This window comes from Camelus bactrianus, chromosome 4 (assembly GCF_048773025.1).
Source record: "Camelus bactrianus isolate YW-2024 breed Bactrian camel chromosome 4, ASM4877302v1, whole genome shotgun sequence".
Lineage (NCBI taxonomy): Eukaryota > Metazoa > Chordata > Mammalia > Artiodactyla > Camelidae > Camelus > Camelus bactrianus.
The window spans coordinates 18,515,608-18,534,962 of record NC_133542.1 but is presented as its reverse complement, the minus strand read 5'-3'; the positions used below and the strand labels follow the sequence as shown (position 1 = coordinate 18,534,962).

The following is a 19,355-nucleotide window of genomic DNA, read 5'->3' as shown; positions in this document are numbered from 1 at the left end:
TAGTTGTTTTATATCCTTTTGTGTATTTCCTTCCAGAATTTGTCTATGTTTTAGAGAGTTATATAGAAAAGGTCTGAGAAGGGGAAGAGACAGGAGGCAGATAAGTGATTGTCCAGGGGAAGATTATACAACAGAAAAGAAAAGAACTCAAGGGGGGTGGGGGAAGAGGAGCTGACAAAGGAGACATGGAGAATGAGTAGGGGGACCAGAGGAGGTACAACAGGGCCAAGAAATAGGACAGAAAAGTAAGTCAAAGATGCCACAAAGGTAAAACCCAGTGCTTAGAAGATGTTTTCTACATGAGAATCTGGCACCAGTGACCTTTCCCAGTGGTAGTTTAAAAATAGTTTCCAAGAGCAGCAAACACCTGACCACCATGGGCTGAGGAATAAGGGAGCTTTTGAGATGTCTGTCAGTAAAGGAAAGGAAATGATCGGGCTACAGACTGAAGAGCATCAGGGCTAATTGGAAAGCTGGAGGCAGCATGTGGCGTGAGGGAGGCCTCGGCATGTCTGTAGAGAGACCAAGGGGAACAAAAGAACACACAGGCACATACTGAAGATACTGGAGAGGGAGAGGGAGAGGGAATAAGATTCAAGTTTCAAGTGTTGAGGATATCAGCTTGTCCAAGTAAAGTCTTCATTTATACTGGAGGTTTTTAAAGCTCTTTCCATGTTTTTATTATTTAACAATATTAAGACTTTTGATTTGCCAGGTACCTAAATGTGTCATTTTCTGTTCTGTTCTAGTGATTTATTTTTTCCCCTGAAATACATCAAACCATGATTAATCTGGTCAAGGATGAGCGGGGAACAGGTCTATCAAATTTTTCACCAGTAAATCTCTGTAATGTCCACTGAGACTCACATCCTCCCCTTCCTTAGACATGGCATGAGGCTTTTCAGCTGGGATTCTGCTGAGGATATGAAATGTAAGGTTCATTCAACAAAGGGCCCTAGACTGAGATGCAGGGCCAAGAGGTCTTATGCTTGGTGGGCATACACCACTCATGAGGAAGCAGGTTAAGATGTTCAAGTGAAGGAGAGTCTGGGAAAAGCAGTGAGGGATGTGCGAAGGACTGTATACTGTTTTAGCTGGAAATGATAATGGCACACATGCTGAGGACTTGCATCCCAGGGCCTTTGTTTTTTGGGCAATGAGAGCATCCCAATCTTGGGCAGGTTATGAAACTGGACCTCAAGTTCTCTGTTGCAAAATGAAAGTTGTAAGGAAATTTCTGAAATCTCTTGTTGCTTTAAAAATCCTATGATTTCCTAAATCATCAGGTAAATGCTATATTAAAAATCAATGTTCCTGGGTTTCCAAACTTGGTCTTACATCTTTAGAAGAGTCCATAGTAACCTTTGGAAGGTTTTAGAAGGAGAGACAAGAGAGAATGGTGCTATTAACATGATGAGGATAAAAAGATGGCAACGGGGGACCCACCACCTCCTTCCTTCAAACCTTAGTTTTTGGGGACTAAACTATAAGACTCGTTGGTTTTATTTCACAATACAAGGAGGACTATGCGTGCCTTATCTTTAAAAGCAGGGGGAAGGGACTTATGGCAAGTCTCTGAAAAGTTGCTGGACAAGGAAGGCAGGCTTGCTAAGCAAATGTAAGGCATGACTCTCACCTAAGATGATCAGATAACCTAGCACTTTAAAACAACCCATCACAAAGTAAGTTTGGTGTTCACCTTTAATTAAAATAATCCTGGAAAGCAATGAGAAAGAATAAAAAAAAACCAAACACGTGAAAATGGAGGAAGCAATTTATAATACTGAAAATGTGTCAGGTCACCTGGAGTAGAGTTTTTAGATACTAAACATTTTTAACTAGGGTGGACTCTCAGCAAGACTCTGATTCCCAATACGACCCAAGGTTAGGCCAAGTGGAAAATGCCATTTTAGAAACATGTGCTGGAGTAAAAAATATGCGGTGGCCGTGGATTATAAATCACGAACAAAATTCCTGGACTGCAGCTCTGCCTCTTAATCTTTACAAGAACACCCACGAACATCAGGCCTTCATAAAATACAGTTCACAAACTGCCCAACGAAAAAGTAAGTCTTTGTCTACAGCATCATTAATATTTTTGCTTGAATTAAATACCTGAGTGGCAGTTTACGTCTATAACCTCATCACTGTCATTAAAGTCCCCATTTTACAGTCCACCACTAGTAAGCTGGTCCTGTCTAGTCTTTTGATTCTGAGCGTATGCTCGAGGACCACGCCTCCTGGACCACCTCTTCTGGGCCCAGGAAGGTGAGATAGTTCATCAGCCAGGCATGGCTGTGTTCAATGATGAGGGGGCCTAGATTCCTTCTTTCTATCCTCCACGCGTACGAGACAGTGTGATGAGGCAGACGGTGGCTCTCGCAGTGACCCTGGCCGTGGCCTGGCCCCTAGTACCAGCTGTGTGAAGAAACCTAGTTAGCCAGCACACTGGTGCACAAGCGCCCTTGGAGAGACTCTAAGGCACCACTTTCTGCAATTCTGCTTCTTAGGAAATGAGGTAAAACATGAGCTGATCAGCATTTTGGAAATCATAGCCAGGTCCCCTTGCTGCCATTACTCACAGCCGAGCACTCAAGTATTGTGGCCACAGATAGCTTACTTACTGTTCTCCCCTTTCGCTGAACTGTGATACCACGATCAGAGGGTCAGAGGAAGCCAGAGGGTGGGAAAGTTAGTGCTGCTAATTGCATTTTTTTCTTGAAAAGCTTTAATCAGTATCACAGTAGTTTTAATTTGATGCGATTTCTCTCTCAACAAGGTTTATGGTTGGTACAGCACAAAAAAGCGTGGGCTTTGGCATTAGATCTGGATTCAGATTCTAGCTCTGCTGCTGCCACATCTGCAGGATGAGGGAAAAAGCTCCCTCACACACTGCATGGATTGAATAAGAGGGTGTGGAGTGAAAGTGTCCAGCACGCACCTCACATGGATCAGAGTCGCGTGAGGTTCCCTCACTCCTGACAAACCAGTTTGCTAAACTAACTGCAGGGATTCATGCAGAAGACCTCTCTTCCTTTTCAGTAAGGACAACACAGACTCGTCCACATTTGTCAACAGTTGTTGTTTCCTCCAATCAAGAATACCTTCTCCGGACCTACTGTATAACATGGGGAACTATATTCAATTTCTTGTAATAACCTATAATGGAAAAGAATCTGAAAAAGAATACATATATATATATGGATAACTGGATCACTTTACTGTACACCTGAAACATTGGAAATCAACTATACTTCAATAATAAAAATAAAACAAAATAAAAGAATTCTTGCCTTCTTCTCCCACCTACTCCTCACCTCCACTAATTCATGTCTTCCTCTCTTCAAAGCTCAACCTAAATTCTAATTTTGTTCCATCTGTACCACCTAATACAGTGTTTATATGTAAGAGTTCCTACTATGTAAGTATTTTCAAATATTATTAAACAAGATGAAAGTAATCAAAGAATATTAAAAACAATTACACATGTTTAGAAGGAAATGTTTGCAGTTACCCAAAGTGACATGATGGTTTTATCATATTTAAAACAAAAACAGAAGGGTCACAAAGTAAAGCAAGGGTCAACAATTTAATTTTCCAAAAACAGTACTGTGATTCTGAGGTCCCAAAGGAATTGAAGGACTATCTGAGGACGCCATACACACATTCTCTTCCCGTGACCGAGTGAGGCAAGGAAATTTCCTTTTCTCTGTGTCTCCAACTCTGAATATTTCTCCCTATCCCCACCTCCACACATCCCCATCCTCTATGTTTTCAGAATTCAAAGGCGAAACTCTCTTGTCTCCAAACACTTTACTAAATGCTTTTCCATTTTCTCCCACCTAATAGAAGGATCTTTGACTTTATCTGGGAACATCTCACTGTGCAGTCACCTCTAGTGACCTAAAGAAGCCTCTTAGGGGTGATTTTTCTTTGTGGACCTTGACACTGCTTGAAAGTTTACAGTCATAAATTGTTACCCACTGAGAACAATTTCTCAAACTTGGTTAAATAATTACATAGACACCAAAAGAAAACTACCCTCTACCTAATCCATTGCATTATCTTGTCTCCTAATTCAAAGAAAGCACAGCTGACATTCTGAATACCTTAGAGACATTATAAAATGAAATAACTAAACGTAACTGGAAGATTCAAAAAGAAGGAATCTTCAAACTGGAGGATACCATTTGTTATTTGGTGGCACCTTCTGGGAAAGCTCGATACTGCAGCTCAGCTCTGTTAAACATAAATTCTCACACAAAAGCAAGTGGGGAAAATTCTGGGAGCAGGGAAATGGCACTGATGATACATTATAATAATGTTAAATCCAGAACTGTGAGGGTCTATCTTAGTTTAAGCAAATACGGATTAGAAGTTAGAGGTTCCTGGATGTTTCAGAGCACTTGCCTCAGTTCTGACTGTATGCTAAATCCACCTATGAGGCCAACTTGTCACCTCTGGAAAGCTGTTGGTAAAGCCCACACCAACAGGCAGGGCAAAGAAATATGATTCATAAGTAAAACATCCCTACAATTATAACATGAATTCCTGGGAAAATAAGATGGGGTTTACCCCAAAATTTCTCTTGGGTGCACTCCCTACTAAGTAGGATCAAATTCTGGCTCTACCACGTATAAACATGGCAACCTGGGGCAAGTTTCTTAACCTTTGAGCCTCGGTTTCCCCATCTGTAAAATGGGGATAATAAGAGTCTTCAGCTACAGACATGAGGCATCCTGATGATGGTAAATTTAGTCGTGCAAAGACCATGCTGAGCTGCATCTCTGACTTTGTGTCTCAAGATGACAGATGGGACAATTACATAAAGATCATGGGCCCTAGGGTAAGAAACAACAATGCACTGGCTAGGCAATGCAGCTTTCCTGAAGGAGGCTCAGGACATTTATTGGGGGAGAGTTAAAGTTCAATACAGGCAAGTGAAAATGCTGAGTATTAGCAATTACAGATGACAACTTACCCTGCACTGAAAGGGCCCCCTGTCTGTCTGTGACCCTCCGCTACCTAAGGGATACAAAGGAATTATTTAACTTAAAAACTGAAAAGCCTTTAGGACTGAATGTGGTACCCAAACAAGGAAGAGAAAGAGGTTCTAACTCGGTTTAAAAAAAAAAAAAATCTTCCTTTTGATTGCTTCAAATTTTAGGGAATAAGTGAGGAAGATGACTAAATAAACCAACAATTGACTGGCTAGCCTGTACCCTCCTCCATCTGCTCACATCTAACACCGATAACAACCAACCAAGCATCAGAAAATATGGCAGGTGAAATATCTCCATGCATCCAGCGAAGTTAACTGTCTGCCCGTTGTGTTCATGAATGTCCCACACTGGGCAACACCTACCCAAGGAAAACCTGTATTCTTTCAGGTATGCTGACCTCCAGTTATTAAATGAAGAGGACTCCAGAACTAGATCACCCCCACCCTGCCCCCGGAGAGTCAGGGCACCCTTTTAATACGTGGCCTCCCCAGCTGCTCGCTCACCATCCTTACAGATTTCACAGCTCTCGCATGTGCTGGAATTACAAGTCATTAAAAAGCCACTTTGGAAACACAGTAAAGACCTTCTTCTCTGACTGTGACAATCTTCCATCACATAAAACCTTCAGGCCAGTGTTTCAACAGCAGGACATTTACTGCCAACTCCAGACGTGTAAGCAGGGCAAGGGACAGGGTGGGGCGGGAGGAAATGAGGCACCACAAAAGAAGGGAAGTTTCTTTTTCCTTTGCCTTTTTTTTCTTTCCCAAAGACATTTCTGCTAAGGTGGTTTGAAGTCTTTACCCTGTATCTGAACTACCACCCACCCTCAGGAAAAAAACATTCCATGTGATGAGATTTCATCTTTCTCCCGCAAGATTTTATCCACAAAAACACTTTGGTAAGCCAAGCTATCAAGACACGATTACCATCTCATTTCTCACACTGCAGGTTGAAGTATGTAACACTTTACCAAATGCAGTCTGCCCATTTACAAGGAAAGATAATTAAAACTTCTAACTTCTGCACTTTCAAATGACAATTAAATGTCTACAAAGCAAGGTAAAAAAGTGAAGGCAATGATAAGGAAATTACTACCATAACCGAATTCCATCATAAATGGTTATTTCAATTTGCTTTTACTGTTTTCCCCTCCTTCTCTGCTGTGAATACCAAACTTCCTCAGAGGACAAACAAGATCAATGCAATAAACTTCTCTTTACAAGCAGAGAGCTGTGAAAAACAAAAACCAGCGAATTACAGGAAGAGTGAAAGATTTTCTTCTTTCATTGTCAATTAAAATTTATACAGGTTAATACAGACCACAATTACAAACTTTTAGTTGATCCAGATACTCTCAGATCCTCACCCTTTCTAGCTCCTAGTTAGTGCCAGTCACTAGTTAGAAACAGCCATTTGCCATAAATGACCACAAAAAGATGAATTCCTAAACCAAGAGCAGCTTCACTCTAATGGGAATTACCTAAGTTCTTGAATGTAAAACAATCTTAATGCTAACATTTACATACATAACAAAGATACGCCCTTATCTTGTTTTCAGTATTTGCTAAATGCTCACACACTGGAAAACAGTCCCCTCTGCCTCCCTACCCGCCACCACACCCACTGTCCACCCCAACCTTCTAAATTCTTCTGTAGAGGAAAATCCTGATGCACTTTCATGTGACAATATTAGATTTCTATATGAAATGAGAAGCACTTTAGGAATTGCAAAACCTATTTAAAAATTATTCTTTCAGCCAAATAGGTAGTAATCCAAAGATAAATCAGTTTTTTAGGATATCTTCTTTTAATAGTAACAACAATTTTAAAAATTCTCAAAGGGCGGGTTGCCACCCACCTTCCTGGCAGGAACGCAGCACCTGACCACCGCCATGCTGGAAAGGGACGCAATCCGCCCACCTGCCTCACGCAAGTGCAGCATCTGACTGGCATCAGGAAGGGGAGTGACCCACCTGCCCACCGGGTAAGAGCTCAGCACCTGACCCAGCGTTGGGAGAGGGCGCAATCTGCTTGCCGACAGGCACTGGGAGCAGCACAGATGAGGGCGCCAACAGAGGGCCTCTGGAAATAGCAAGCTGAGTTCGCAAAACAGGGTGAAGACAGAAAGACTTCTCGATAAAATCATTAAGAGCACACAGTATCCAGGAGAACACATATCTTTTTTTTTTTAATCTTTTTTATATCTGTTCTATTTTCTATTACCTTTTTAATTTTTACTTTTTAAGCAACTGTATATGTCTACAGTTTCAATCCCTTTTAAATTTTTCTTTTAAAACCTTTTTACTATTATTATTTTTAAAAAATACACCTCATTTCATTTTTAATTCTTTTGGTTTTGATCTCCTGTTATTGATTACACACAGGTTTCAAATATTGGTTTTTGATTTTTTTCTCCTTTTTAAAAAGTTTTTAAAAGATGTCTCAATTCGATTGCTGTTCTGCTTCAACTTGCTCTTCTATTATTGATTATACAGTTTTCAAACCTCTTTTTCTCCCTTCTTTTAAAATTCTCTTATTTTATCTTTTTTAAAAATCTGTTCTATTTTCTATTGCCTTTTAAAATTTTACTTTTTAAACAATTGTACATGTCTCCAGTTTTAATCCCTTCAAAATTTTTCTTTTAAAATATTTTAATTTTTATTATTTTTAAGAAATCCATCTCATTTCATTTATATTTCTCTTGGTTTTAATCTCCTGTTTTTGATTATACACATATTTCAAATATTGTTTTGTGATTTTTTTCTCCTTTTTTTAAAGGTTTTTAAAAGATGTCTCAACACAATTGCTATTCTGCTTCAACTTGTTCTTCTATTATTGATTATACACTGTTTTCAAACCTTTTTTTTTCTCCATTCTTTTAAAATTCTCTCTCTTTTTTTAAAAGTTTTATTCCTGCATAGGTTTTAGATAGATAAATAAATAAAGTCTTAAGGACCACAATAGGTAACTGATACTCTTAAGCCACGATGCCAGAGAGATGTGAGCAATATGAAGAAGCAGAGGAACCACTTCCAATTAAAAGATCAAGAGAAATCCCCTGAAAGCACGATCAAGGAAATAGACATTGATGGCCTACTAGATCAAGATTTCAAAAATGGAGTGATCAAAGTACTAAAGGAACTAAAAGAGATAGTGTTTAGAGATATAAAATATGTTAAAAATGAAATTGAAGCTATAAAGAAGAGCCAAGTAGAATTGGTAAACTCATTTGCTGAGGTGAGAGCTGATCTAAAGCCTGTACAAAGCAGACGAGATAATGCAGAGGAACAAATAAGTGACCTAGAAGACAGGACAACAGAAAGCACCCAATCAGAACAGCTGAGAGAAAAACAAATAAAAAACAATGAAAACAATATAAGGGGCCTATGGGATAATATAAGTGTGCCAATCTACGCATAATAGGGGTTCCAGTGGGGAAGAAAGAACAAAGGGGATTGAAAAGGTATTTGAAGAAATCATGACTGAAAACTTCCCAAACCTAAAGAAAGCATCAGATATCCAAGTACAGGAGGCGCAGAGGGTCCCAAACAGGAAGAACCCAAATAGACCCACACCAAGACATATCATAATCAAGATGGCCAGAGTCAAGGATAAAGAAATGATCCTAAAGGTAGCAAGAGAAAAACAGAGAGTGAGTTATAAGGGAACCCCCATAAGGCTCTCAGCTGACTTGTCTACACAAACACTACATGCCAGAAGGGAGTAGCAAGATATATTCAAAGCCCTGAATGAAAAAAAGATGCAGCCTAGGATACTCTATCCAGCAAGGCTATCCTTTAGAATAGAAGGAGAGAGAAATAATTTCACAGACAAGCATAAACTACAAGAGTTTAGCAACACTAAACCCATGCTAAAAGAAATATTGACAGGTCTACTCTAAGTAGAAAAGAAGCAGGATGCCACAAAAATGAGAAACTCGTAACTGGAAAGGTGATAACTATCATGAATTACAAATAGAATAAACACAAAACTGTAAAAGAAGACATCTAAATCATTAAGAGTGGGAGAGGGAAGCAAGGAAATAGAGTATTTTTTTTTTTTTAATTTTTTGTTCTCGGTAGGATGGGTTTGAGATTATATTACTATCTGTTTAATACAAACAGTTATACTAATGGGTTAATAGACTTACAAAAAAGGGTAACCACAAGCCAAAAACTTACAAGTGAGTCACAAAAAACTAAATAAAAACAAAAACTAAATAAAATCCAAGATAATACAAAGGAAAATACCAAACTACAAAACGAAGAAGAAAAGAACAAAGAGGAAATACCAAATCAACTGCAAGAATAAGTTCAAAATGGCAATAAACACACATCTATCATTAATTACTGTAAATGTTAATGGACTAAATGCTCCAGTCAAAAGATGTAGAGTGGCAGACTGGATAATAACGCAAGAACCTTCAATACGCCACACACAAGAGACCCACTTTAGGGAGAAGAACACAAATAGATTGAGAGTGAAAGGATGGAAAAAGTCAATAAAAAATGTTAAAAAATTAAAAAATAAAAAATAAAACCTCTCAAGTGCTTACCAATGCAGTGCTAGGTAAGTCCTTGCCCTTTATCTCATTTAATTAAAAAGATCCTGGGAAACTTTGGCTTAACTTCTGATTTAAAACTGAGATGCTTTGTCCTGTATTTTTCCAGTTACCATGTTACACGTGCATACCAGTATCAAGGCCATGTACCTCCTCAAGACAAAACTCAGAGCAATGTGACATATTTCAAGTACTATCCCCCACACTTGAAACAGGACACTAGAATTCTGCAGTATTTCTGAACATCAAAAGATCTCTTTCAAAGTTATAGGGTACAAAGACTGCCAGAAGCCAAATCGTAATAACGGCTCACTAACATTTTTTGATTAGTGTGCTAAATGCTTTACTCAGATTGACTATTTTCACAATCATCCTACAATTTAAGTGCTATTATGATCTCTATTTCACAAAAGAAGAAACTAAGAAATACGGAAAGTCAAATTGTTTGTCCAAGATCACTGGTGGAGCTGGGATTCAAATCACAGCCTGTCTGACACCAGAGTGAGACTCCTAATTACTTGATTACTTTACTACCTACTTACTTACGTATCAACAAGTAAGTGATCCCTCAAAAAATGCAGGCATATAAACATATATTCAATGATCTAAGCTTCCTAATCCATCTTAATAGCATTGATTTTTATTTTTATATAAAAGCTGAATCTAATTATGGAAACACTTCTTTAAAAAGTTCATCCCCTTAACTGTAGCCAACCTATACCAAGGTGAGATGATTTCTTCACAGACATACCAGGTAAATAATCTTTTTTCCCTGGCCCTTCCTACTTCTTCACACTCATCCAGTTTCTTTCTGTGTCTTTCTTCTGTTTCCAAAGCCCTTGATCTCTGCCTGCTATGTCTGAAACAACCCTCCACAAATGAATATAAATCTGGCTCATCATCAAATAATGAAGCTGGAAAGGTCCCTAGACAGATCAGATCATCTGATCTCACTTACTCAGACACAGACACACTCACCACCAGGACAATGTGAAGGGTGTCCCCTGAAATTGGGCCTGTCCCAAGCTATCCAATCAGTTCCTTGCCAAGGGAGGCAATGAGCTGTTTAGTGCTCTCCATTACAACTGCTTCCTGTTCCTTAGGTCTTACCCCCAGGAGGGACACCAGGTAGGAGAAAGGCCAAACAAAGGCTACCTTTACCATTGGATAAAGGGAGTTTCAGCCCTCTTTTATTCTTCTTTATTCACAGAAAGTCTTTTGGGCCCTGGCACACTTGGAACCACTTTTGTCAATTCTCTTCTGTTCTACCACCTACATAGAGAATTAAGCCAATAGCAGCAACAATAAAAGCATTACTACCAGAAAACCGGTAAGGAAAGTACAGTTGTTGGGTTTTATACCCAAATAATACCCAGAAGTCTTTAGAGGCTGTTTCTGTAATGATAGGTAAAGCACATTACAAAAACTCCTATTAGGACCACTGGATATACAGCTCTAGCATGTCATAAATCATTTGGAAAATCTGCTACCTATTGTACAACATTACAATTCTAACTCTTCATTCCAGAACATTTTTCAAGGTATTGCTTTAAATAAATCTATCAAGTTGAACATGAAGTTTAGGAAAAGAAAAGCCATACCTTACATAGAAAAGGGAGGGAGCAAACGACAAACAAAAAATAAGAATACACAGAATTATCTAAAGAGGAAGATGATCTATGATAATTTCATGTAGAAAGAGCCTTCAATAGTGCTTTATAAAAGCCATTTGGTCTTCTCACAAATCAGCAAAAATTCAAGAAAGGTGCCTTTCAAAATTCTGACCATAGCCTACTATCAGAAATACACACAGTCTCTGAAATAAAATTTTCAGAAACCATTACTCACCCATACTAATTACAATGTATTCTGATTTTCTTTTTTTTAATACTAGTGATAACATGCTAAATCGATTTCATGGCTCACCAGTAAATCACGAACTACCATTTGAAAACCTCTGTTCTAGAAGAATTGCAACATGTCAGATTATGGAAGGACAGACAATCACACCCCAACAGCATCAGTGAACATCTCAAGGTGATTTGAAATAAAAAGCAAACATACAAAAAAAGTTTCAAGGGACATCTGCATTAAGAGCAAGTTTTGAATTAAGAGGAGAGGTAAAAAGCAAAGGAGGAAAAATAAATGCTTAAGACACTGGGACAAACCCATTAGCTTTCATTTCCATTTCACAAACCATCACTAGAAGGCCTTTACCAAGCACTGGAACAAATTACCCAAGCTCCAGTATTTTATATACTACTTGGCCCCTAATCTGATCTTCTATTACAATTTTGAGATTAACTACAGAGAGTCGGAGGGAGGAGGTGGAGTCTGGATGACTAGGGAGGGATTGGTACTGATGCCACGTCCTCACCCCAGCTGGCTTTCTACCCAGAGCAGTATAAATGCAGAGAAAGTCTGCTAAGGCCTTCTACCCCTTGCCAGTATTTGAACTGGGAACTTTGGTGGAGCTTCCTTATGGGACAGAAAGAGAAGTATCCTAAAACTGCCAGCAATTTTTAGCCAGATGTCCTCCTTGACCATCGTCTAGAAACAGACAACTCAAATTAAGGAGGTTATTGGGACTGATGATGACTGATGAGTAACAGTAGAAGGCCAAAGTTAGAGAAAAATAGGAAGGAGATAATTTCATAGTAAATAATACTTACTCTCCAGAAATAGAATGAAATACTTGAATCACTAACAGTTCTGTCACTAGAAGTGTAAGATTTCTTACACTGGTAGGGGAGGTTAGAGTAGATAACCTGAAAATCCCTTTCAACTCTGAGAAATTTGTAATCATAAGTTTAAATCTCAGTATCAAATAACTTTGAGGGTGGGGGTATTAGATGGCCAGATGGTCTTTTAGGAATCTACAAAAGATAATCCTACCCATCAGCAAAACTTGTAATGAAGATCACACACCCTGGCTCTTCCAAATCAGTGGCTACATGACAGGGAAAAAAAATTAAATATTTCATTTTCAAAATATCACAACCTGGTTGCATGGCACATACATACATTACAATGTATCAAATTTTACATTTTAAATAAACAGTAAATTATTACATCAATTTTTGCCTCAATAAACTATGCGGAAAAAAATACTATTACCAGTTTTCAATCTATGGAAGCAAATTACTTCATTCCACTGATCAAAAAGATCAACATTATAGCTGCACTCTATTATATTTCTGTTTCTTTTTAAAATTTATTTTCTGGTGCATTCTACTTTTATTTTGCATTCTTCTCACTTTCCTAAATCAGCAATCACTGAAAAGCACAGTGACTAAGCTCCAATGAGCATCTAGATTCTTCTGCTGCTATTCAAATGACCCGTTATTGTATCCTGGAACATACTTTTCCTTTAACAACTTAAATCACAGCCTACACATCTGCAGATTCCTTAATGATTTCGTTTCCTTTCCATTAGTTAAGGATATTCATTTCCAGGCTACCATTTTATGGTTCGACCGTCATTTTCCTTCCTCTGTCTTTATCCTGAAGCTATCTGAAATAAAACCTGCCAACTGACCAGGGAAAGGAGGAAAACCGAGCAGACTACTCACATCAGATTTAGAGGACATGTTCTCCTCCACGTCGGAATCATTGGGATCCACAATGTCATCAAACGGCGGTAAAGTTGATTTCTTCTTCTCAGACGCCTCACTTTCAATTTTGACCTTTCCCATCTTGACGTGAGACTTATCTTTTATCTGTTTTTTATCAGCGGAACAAGTGAGTATCAGCGGCGGTGCACTAGAAAAACTTTTAAATAAAGCCTCTGAGCTACTCTTTTTCCTCTTTTTGGCCGAGAGTTCTTCGGAATCTGAAATGGGGGGCCTTTTACTGGGCGCCTTCTTATCTTGCTGTCCACTAGTGATCGTGAGTAAGTTACTGTCAGGTTTTGGCTCTTTTGACATGGGTTTCGGCTCCTTGAAGGCCATCTTCGGAACGATTTTTTCTTCTTTCAGTGGTTTATTTTCTTTGGGTTTCTTAGAGGATTCTTTGGAAGATTTGTTGTGATCCCTGGAAGGTTCTTTGAAGGCACTTTTATGTTCTCGGGAGTCTTTAGAAGGCTTTTCCTTGTGCTCCTTCATTAATTTGTGAGGCTTTGAGAAACTGGTGCTGCTGCTGCTGCTACTGCTGCTACTGCTGCTGCTGCTGCTGCTGCTGCTGCTGCTACTGCTGCTGCTGCTGCTGCTGCTGCTGCTGCTACAACTGCTGCTGCTGCTGCTGCTGCTGGTATGGATGCTCCGGTTAGGGTCCTGCAGGAAGGCGGGAAGAAAGCGAAACTCTCAGAACAGAACGTCAAGGAAGACCCCACAGCCAGCTTCCATGCACCGGAGCGACGACGCAAAGAGATCCTCTGCAGAAGGCTCCCAAGTGCATTTTAATGGAAACCGACAGCCACAATAGAACAGGTGGGAGCAGGGTGGGCGAAGGGCAGTGAGTGCAGGCTACTGTGATCGGGGAATTTAATGAGGCAAGCTGTCTTCTTAATCATGACAAGCATGGCGTTCTAAACATTTCAGTTCAACAAATGTTCACTACATGCCTGTCCTAGAAGAGACAAAGCTGGATAACACATGGCCCCCACTCTTAATAACGATGACACATCTGTGATTCATAGTTGTTGTCGGAGCCACCTATAAAGGGCTATCCCAACACAAAGAAGAGAGGTAACTGATTCTGTTGGAGGATGGAGAGAATAATTCAGAAAATTATGGAGAATTAACACCTCAGTTAGATCCTCAAGGATAAGCAGGCAATTACTAGAAAGAGAAGGATAAAAGAATACTTGAAGACCAGGGACTAGAATGAACTAAAACAATGAGAGATTAAAGTACTGATTATATTTGGGGAGCAGCATCCAGCTACAGCAAAGATTGAACAGGAGGTAGAAAACAGCCAAGGGTCACAATGCGAGGCCAGATGATATTAAATTTTAAATGACTTTTTAATATAAAGAATCACAAGACCCCAAAAGGAAATAAAATAATAATAATAATAATAATAATAATAATAATAATAATAATAATAATAAAGATAAAAAGCTTTTTTTCTTCTGACTAAATTTGTTCCCTTAAGGGATACATCTCCCATCCACCAGCAAAGAAAAGAAAAGAAAAGTCTAGCAGAACAAAGATTTCACCTAATGGTCATCTAATGGACTGAAAAGTCTTTGGCAATTACTCTTGAGTATCATGAGGAAAGAGTTAACCACTTAATCTGAGATTTTAAAACAGAACACTAAAGACAGTGCATATTCCTATTATCAAAAAGACAGTATTTTATAAATTCTATTACAAGACATTTCCTGGCATGTTAAGCAATACTATGAATAATCAAAATAAAGTATAATGGACAGACTAAATTAAGGGAGAACATTTTGAAATCTAATATCCTTGAGATTTTTTTTAATTGCTTTGTCGACCCACTGAATTTTGGCAATTTGCAATCAGTATTCCAATTATGGCTCTAGAACACCCAAGCATTGCTGTTAAATGCTCCACCTTCATGGAGTATTACATATATTTTTGTAAATATAATTTTTAAAAATATACAAATTTCAACCTACCAACATACTTTCTAGTGTTAAGCATTTAAAAATAGCAACATTTCGGCACTCCCCCACCCCCAGAAAACAATTTCTATAGCAGTCCTTTCTTGATTTATTTTTAAACTCCTTTTGTAGGACAAACTAGAATTCTTAAGGCAAAGTACACAGTGTTATACGACATAGAAAGTTCAAGCTCTTGTGTCGACTGCATACATACGATGTTAAGTTCAAAACTCAGAAATTTTATAACATTTTACTCCTCATGTTGGTCCGAGTATTAAAAGCCTACTGTCACCTTTTCACCCACCCAACAAATCTTGGTACAAGCAAGTGACCCAACCATTCTTGCTCCTTCCACTTCACCAAAAAGCTTTCTTTAAGCTAACGCAACTCAGAGTTAAGAAGAGAAACAGATTCCATGACAATATGCCAGACAAATAAAAATTTAGAAAATAACAAAAAGGTGAGAGAATGGATTCTGTTCTAGAGGGCTACATTTTCTTTGGCCTGGGCCTGTGATAAATGGCGAAGTTCAAATGGATGTCACCTGACTCCATATTCACACATGTAATAAATATAAAACAGAGGCTTAGACACAAAGTCAGGAATTAAATTGTTACTGACACAGAATAAAATCTTTTACTGATTCTCAGCCTACCTATCCCATATATACTGGGAATCAAGTCACGGGCTTTTTAAATTTTTTTACTTAACCGTTAACCTCAATATTAAGTGCTACTAAACAGCACAGACTAATTGCCATTCAATGTGAAGCTTACACATGTTGTATAATTCAAATTCTCTTTGCCTGAGGCTGATTAGGATAAACTGAATATCAGTATTAGGAAGAGCACGTGTGCATAATTCAAATCTCAAATATTTAAGACAAACGACTGTTTAAACATAAATATACATAGACTTGTACTAACTTTACAACTTGTCAATATAGTGTACAGTATTTTCTTTCATCCACTGAGAGTCTACTGAATGCTTTCCTATTTTAATTTTCTGGAACAGAATGGGTCCCTTTAGTTTATAATTTCTTCAAATACTACTTGTCAGTAAGTCCAGTAGATGGCTTAAAAGAGCAGGTTGCAACTGTTGGCCAAGATAATAATGATTATATGTGACTTTCAATTTCCATGTTATCTCCCTGTCTTCTTCCTAGATCACTGATAACCCAAAGCTGATTCTTTCTCCAGCTCCTGTTTCTTCATCTACCTATTTCGTCTCTGTCCTACTCTAACTGGCTTCTGTGTTGTGTAAGATATTCAGATAATTTACATCTTGTTCAATAAAATTTGCATATGGACAGATAAACTCTCTCTGGAGAGTTTTATTTATCTCAGACCAGTATACTCTTTATACGCATCCAAAGTGCATCTTAAAAGGACACTTTCTAAAAACTAGTATTGTCCAAGATGTTATGCATAGGAAGGGATGGGGAAAACCATGAGTCAAAGATAGGCTTTCAAAATAGAAATTTCATCTGTAATGCCATTAAACACATGAAAATGGCACAGAGGGATAAAATCCCAACTGAGGCTAAGAATAAAATATAAAAGGATTCTGAGGAGAGAAAGAACTTTGGATTTGACTTACCTTCTCCCACCTCAATCCCAAATCCAACCCACTCATCCCCCTTGAACTGGTCATATCCAGGGGATGGCAGGTAGTGAGTGCGGCCTGAAGAATGTGGCCATGGGATTACAAGCATCTTGAGAGACAGCTGGTGTAGGGCTCCAAGCAAGACCCAAGATAGTTTGACACATAGATAACTGCACAAATGTGGCCAATCTCCCTGGCCCCAAAGGTGCTCAGGGGGCACTCAGGAGGAAGGAGAGGGTAGAGTCTCCTCTACTCTTGAGGCTGGGAATGCAAGAAGACCAGAAGGAAGACAGAGTCCTCCAAGTACACATGAAAGACACAACATGCCTGCTGCTACGGTGAAGGCTGACATGCCGGTACCTTCCATCCCTTACAGGATTAAAACAACCTAAGGTCCCCTAGCAGCTTGACCTGAACCCCAACACACATATAAATGGCATGCCTAATGATAAGAGAGAGTGGGAGAGGGCAGACCTAACAGATCTCTTGAAGGATAGAGATGAAATACTGAAGTCAAAAATAGCATGACTACCTAAGGAGAGTCAAGTGGAGAGCAAAAAATAATTTCTACAGTTTTTAATAACTCAAAATAAATTTAAAAAGTAAAATTTTCAAGATGAATAACTCAGTAGGTAAATTAAAGGAGAAGATGGACTCTAACTGGTCAATTAGAATGAATGAAGGACCAACTGGAAGACATCTCAAGGCATAAACTGAAAATACAAAGAGAGGAAAATCATAACGGAAAAACAAAAAAGACTTGAAGAACAGATTAAGGCAACTTAACTAACATACCAACCATAAGAAGAGTTTCCAAAGAGTCTGCAGAAGAGGGAAAAGGAAAAGATAGAAGAGAGGCAATATTTAAAGTAATATGAAAGACAATTTTCCTGAACTAGGGAAAGACTGAATTGCAAACTTAACAGGGCTCCCCAAGACCTAGCCAGGACTAATGAGGGAAAAGGCACATGTTCAAGAACATCACACTAAAATTCCTAAACTTTAAGCCTAAAAAGAAAACCTTACAAATCACCAAAAAGAACAATTACTTAATATTAAAAAATAATCAAATTAACATTGGACTTCTCATTTGTGACACTGGAAATGAGAAGAAAGGACAGTAACAGCTAGACAGCCGGAAGAAAACATCCTTCAGTGGGAACAAAGTATTTACCAAAATTTAAGGATTCAAAAATCACATCGCCACTGTTCCACCTAAGGAAAGGACTTGGGATGGAATTCTAATGGAACTATAACTGAATCAGAAATGAATCCATTCATGTGTGGGAATGTGCTTTGCCTTCCATACAGAATTAAATCTAAATGGATAATAAACTATATGGAATATGTAACATAAGTGTTCAATATGAATTCCTGACACCGAGAAGTCTAACCAAAATCTGGACCTAAAAATTAAATTATCTGCATAGAAATTTAGGAACACTAAAGGGGAGGATCAGCATGTGAAGGTGAGAGGAAACATTGGTATCATTTCTCATGTTAAAGTAGGAGAAAAAACCTGGATTTATGAGCAACTGAAAGGGAAGGTGGCCAATAATGAAATGGAAAAGCACAGAATAACCAACACATAAATAAGGGGAAACTGGGAAATGAATATCAACTTAAAAATATAAACCAAATGAAGAAAAATTTTAAAAGTTACAAATATAAATAATGAATTAGGTGAAAAGTAACAAAATCAAGCATCACTCAGAATTTAAAAGAAAGTTAAATTCTTCCACTAAAAGATATACAGTTAGATGGGGTAAAAAGACAAAGGTCATATACAGATGGTTTGTAAGAAACACTTAACATTCAATGACTGAGAAAAGCTTAAAATAAAGGGGCAAGCCAAGAAATACCAGCTCAGTGTCCCCAAAAGAAAGCAGTGTTATATTAATATCACACAATGTTAAATTCAAGGTTATGACGACCCAACAGCATAAGCAATTTAAATGCTAAGTTATATAAAGCAACATGTGTTGAATATATTTTTTTTAAAACTTGAAAATATTTCACTGAAATGAGAAATACATCTTTGTCAGAAATGGACAGAACTAATAAAGTGAAATGAATACAGACATAGTGAAATTGACTAATACAACCCACAAATTCGATTTAATTATATATAAAACTTTCTATCTCTTGAATAAAGCTTACACTTTTGTATGTGGCCATGAATCACTGACAAAAATCGATCATAAAGGTATTATAAATAAAATAATCTGTTAAAATATCTGAATAATTATATTGGTTGATCATACTCTAATAAAATTAAAGAAAATATAGACAAGAGAAATCAGTCAAATGAAAATAATGAAAAGACCATTTCATATAAAAACTCTAGGGCACAGCAAAACATATGCTCGAAAGAAAATGTATTGTCTTTACCGCATTTATTATTTTAAAAAGAAGAGGAAGAGAGAGGAGAGAAACCAGGAATAAAAAACACATCTAGTACTCACTCTGAGAAACTAGGAAAAGATCCACAAATCTAACACCAAACATAAAGAAAGTAAACAAAATAAATTTCATCACCACTTATGAATTAAAATGCCTTAGATGTATATTCATGGATCAAATTCTAAAGAGAAATTTATCAAGTTAATTCTGATTT

At 37.9% G+C, this 19,355-nt stretch overlaps 1 protein-coding gene across 3 annotated transcripts in view; it reads right to left on the bottom strand.

Moving 5' to 3' along the window:
* The window catches only part of MLLT3 (MLLT3 super elongation complex subunit), a 241,104-nt gene that overhangs the window by 53,290 nt on the left and 168,459 nt on the right, over window positions 1-19,355 (bottom strand). For all 3 annotated transcript variants that reach the window (XM_074361513.1, XM_074361514.1, XM_074361515.1), the window contains one exon: window positions 13,137-13,835. In XM_074361513.1, coding sequence (XP_074217614.1) covers window positions 13,137-13,835 — 699 coding nt within the window. The remainder of the gene's footprint in view (window positions 1-13,136; window positions 13,836-19,355) is intronic.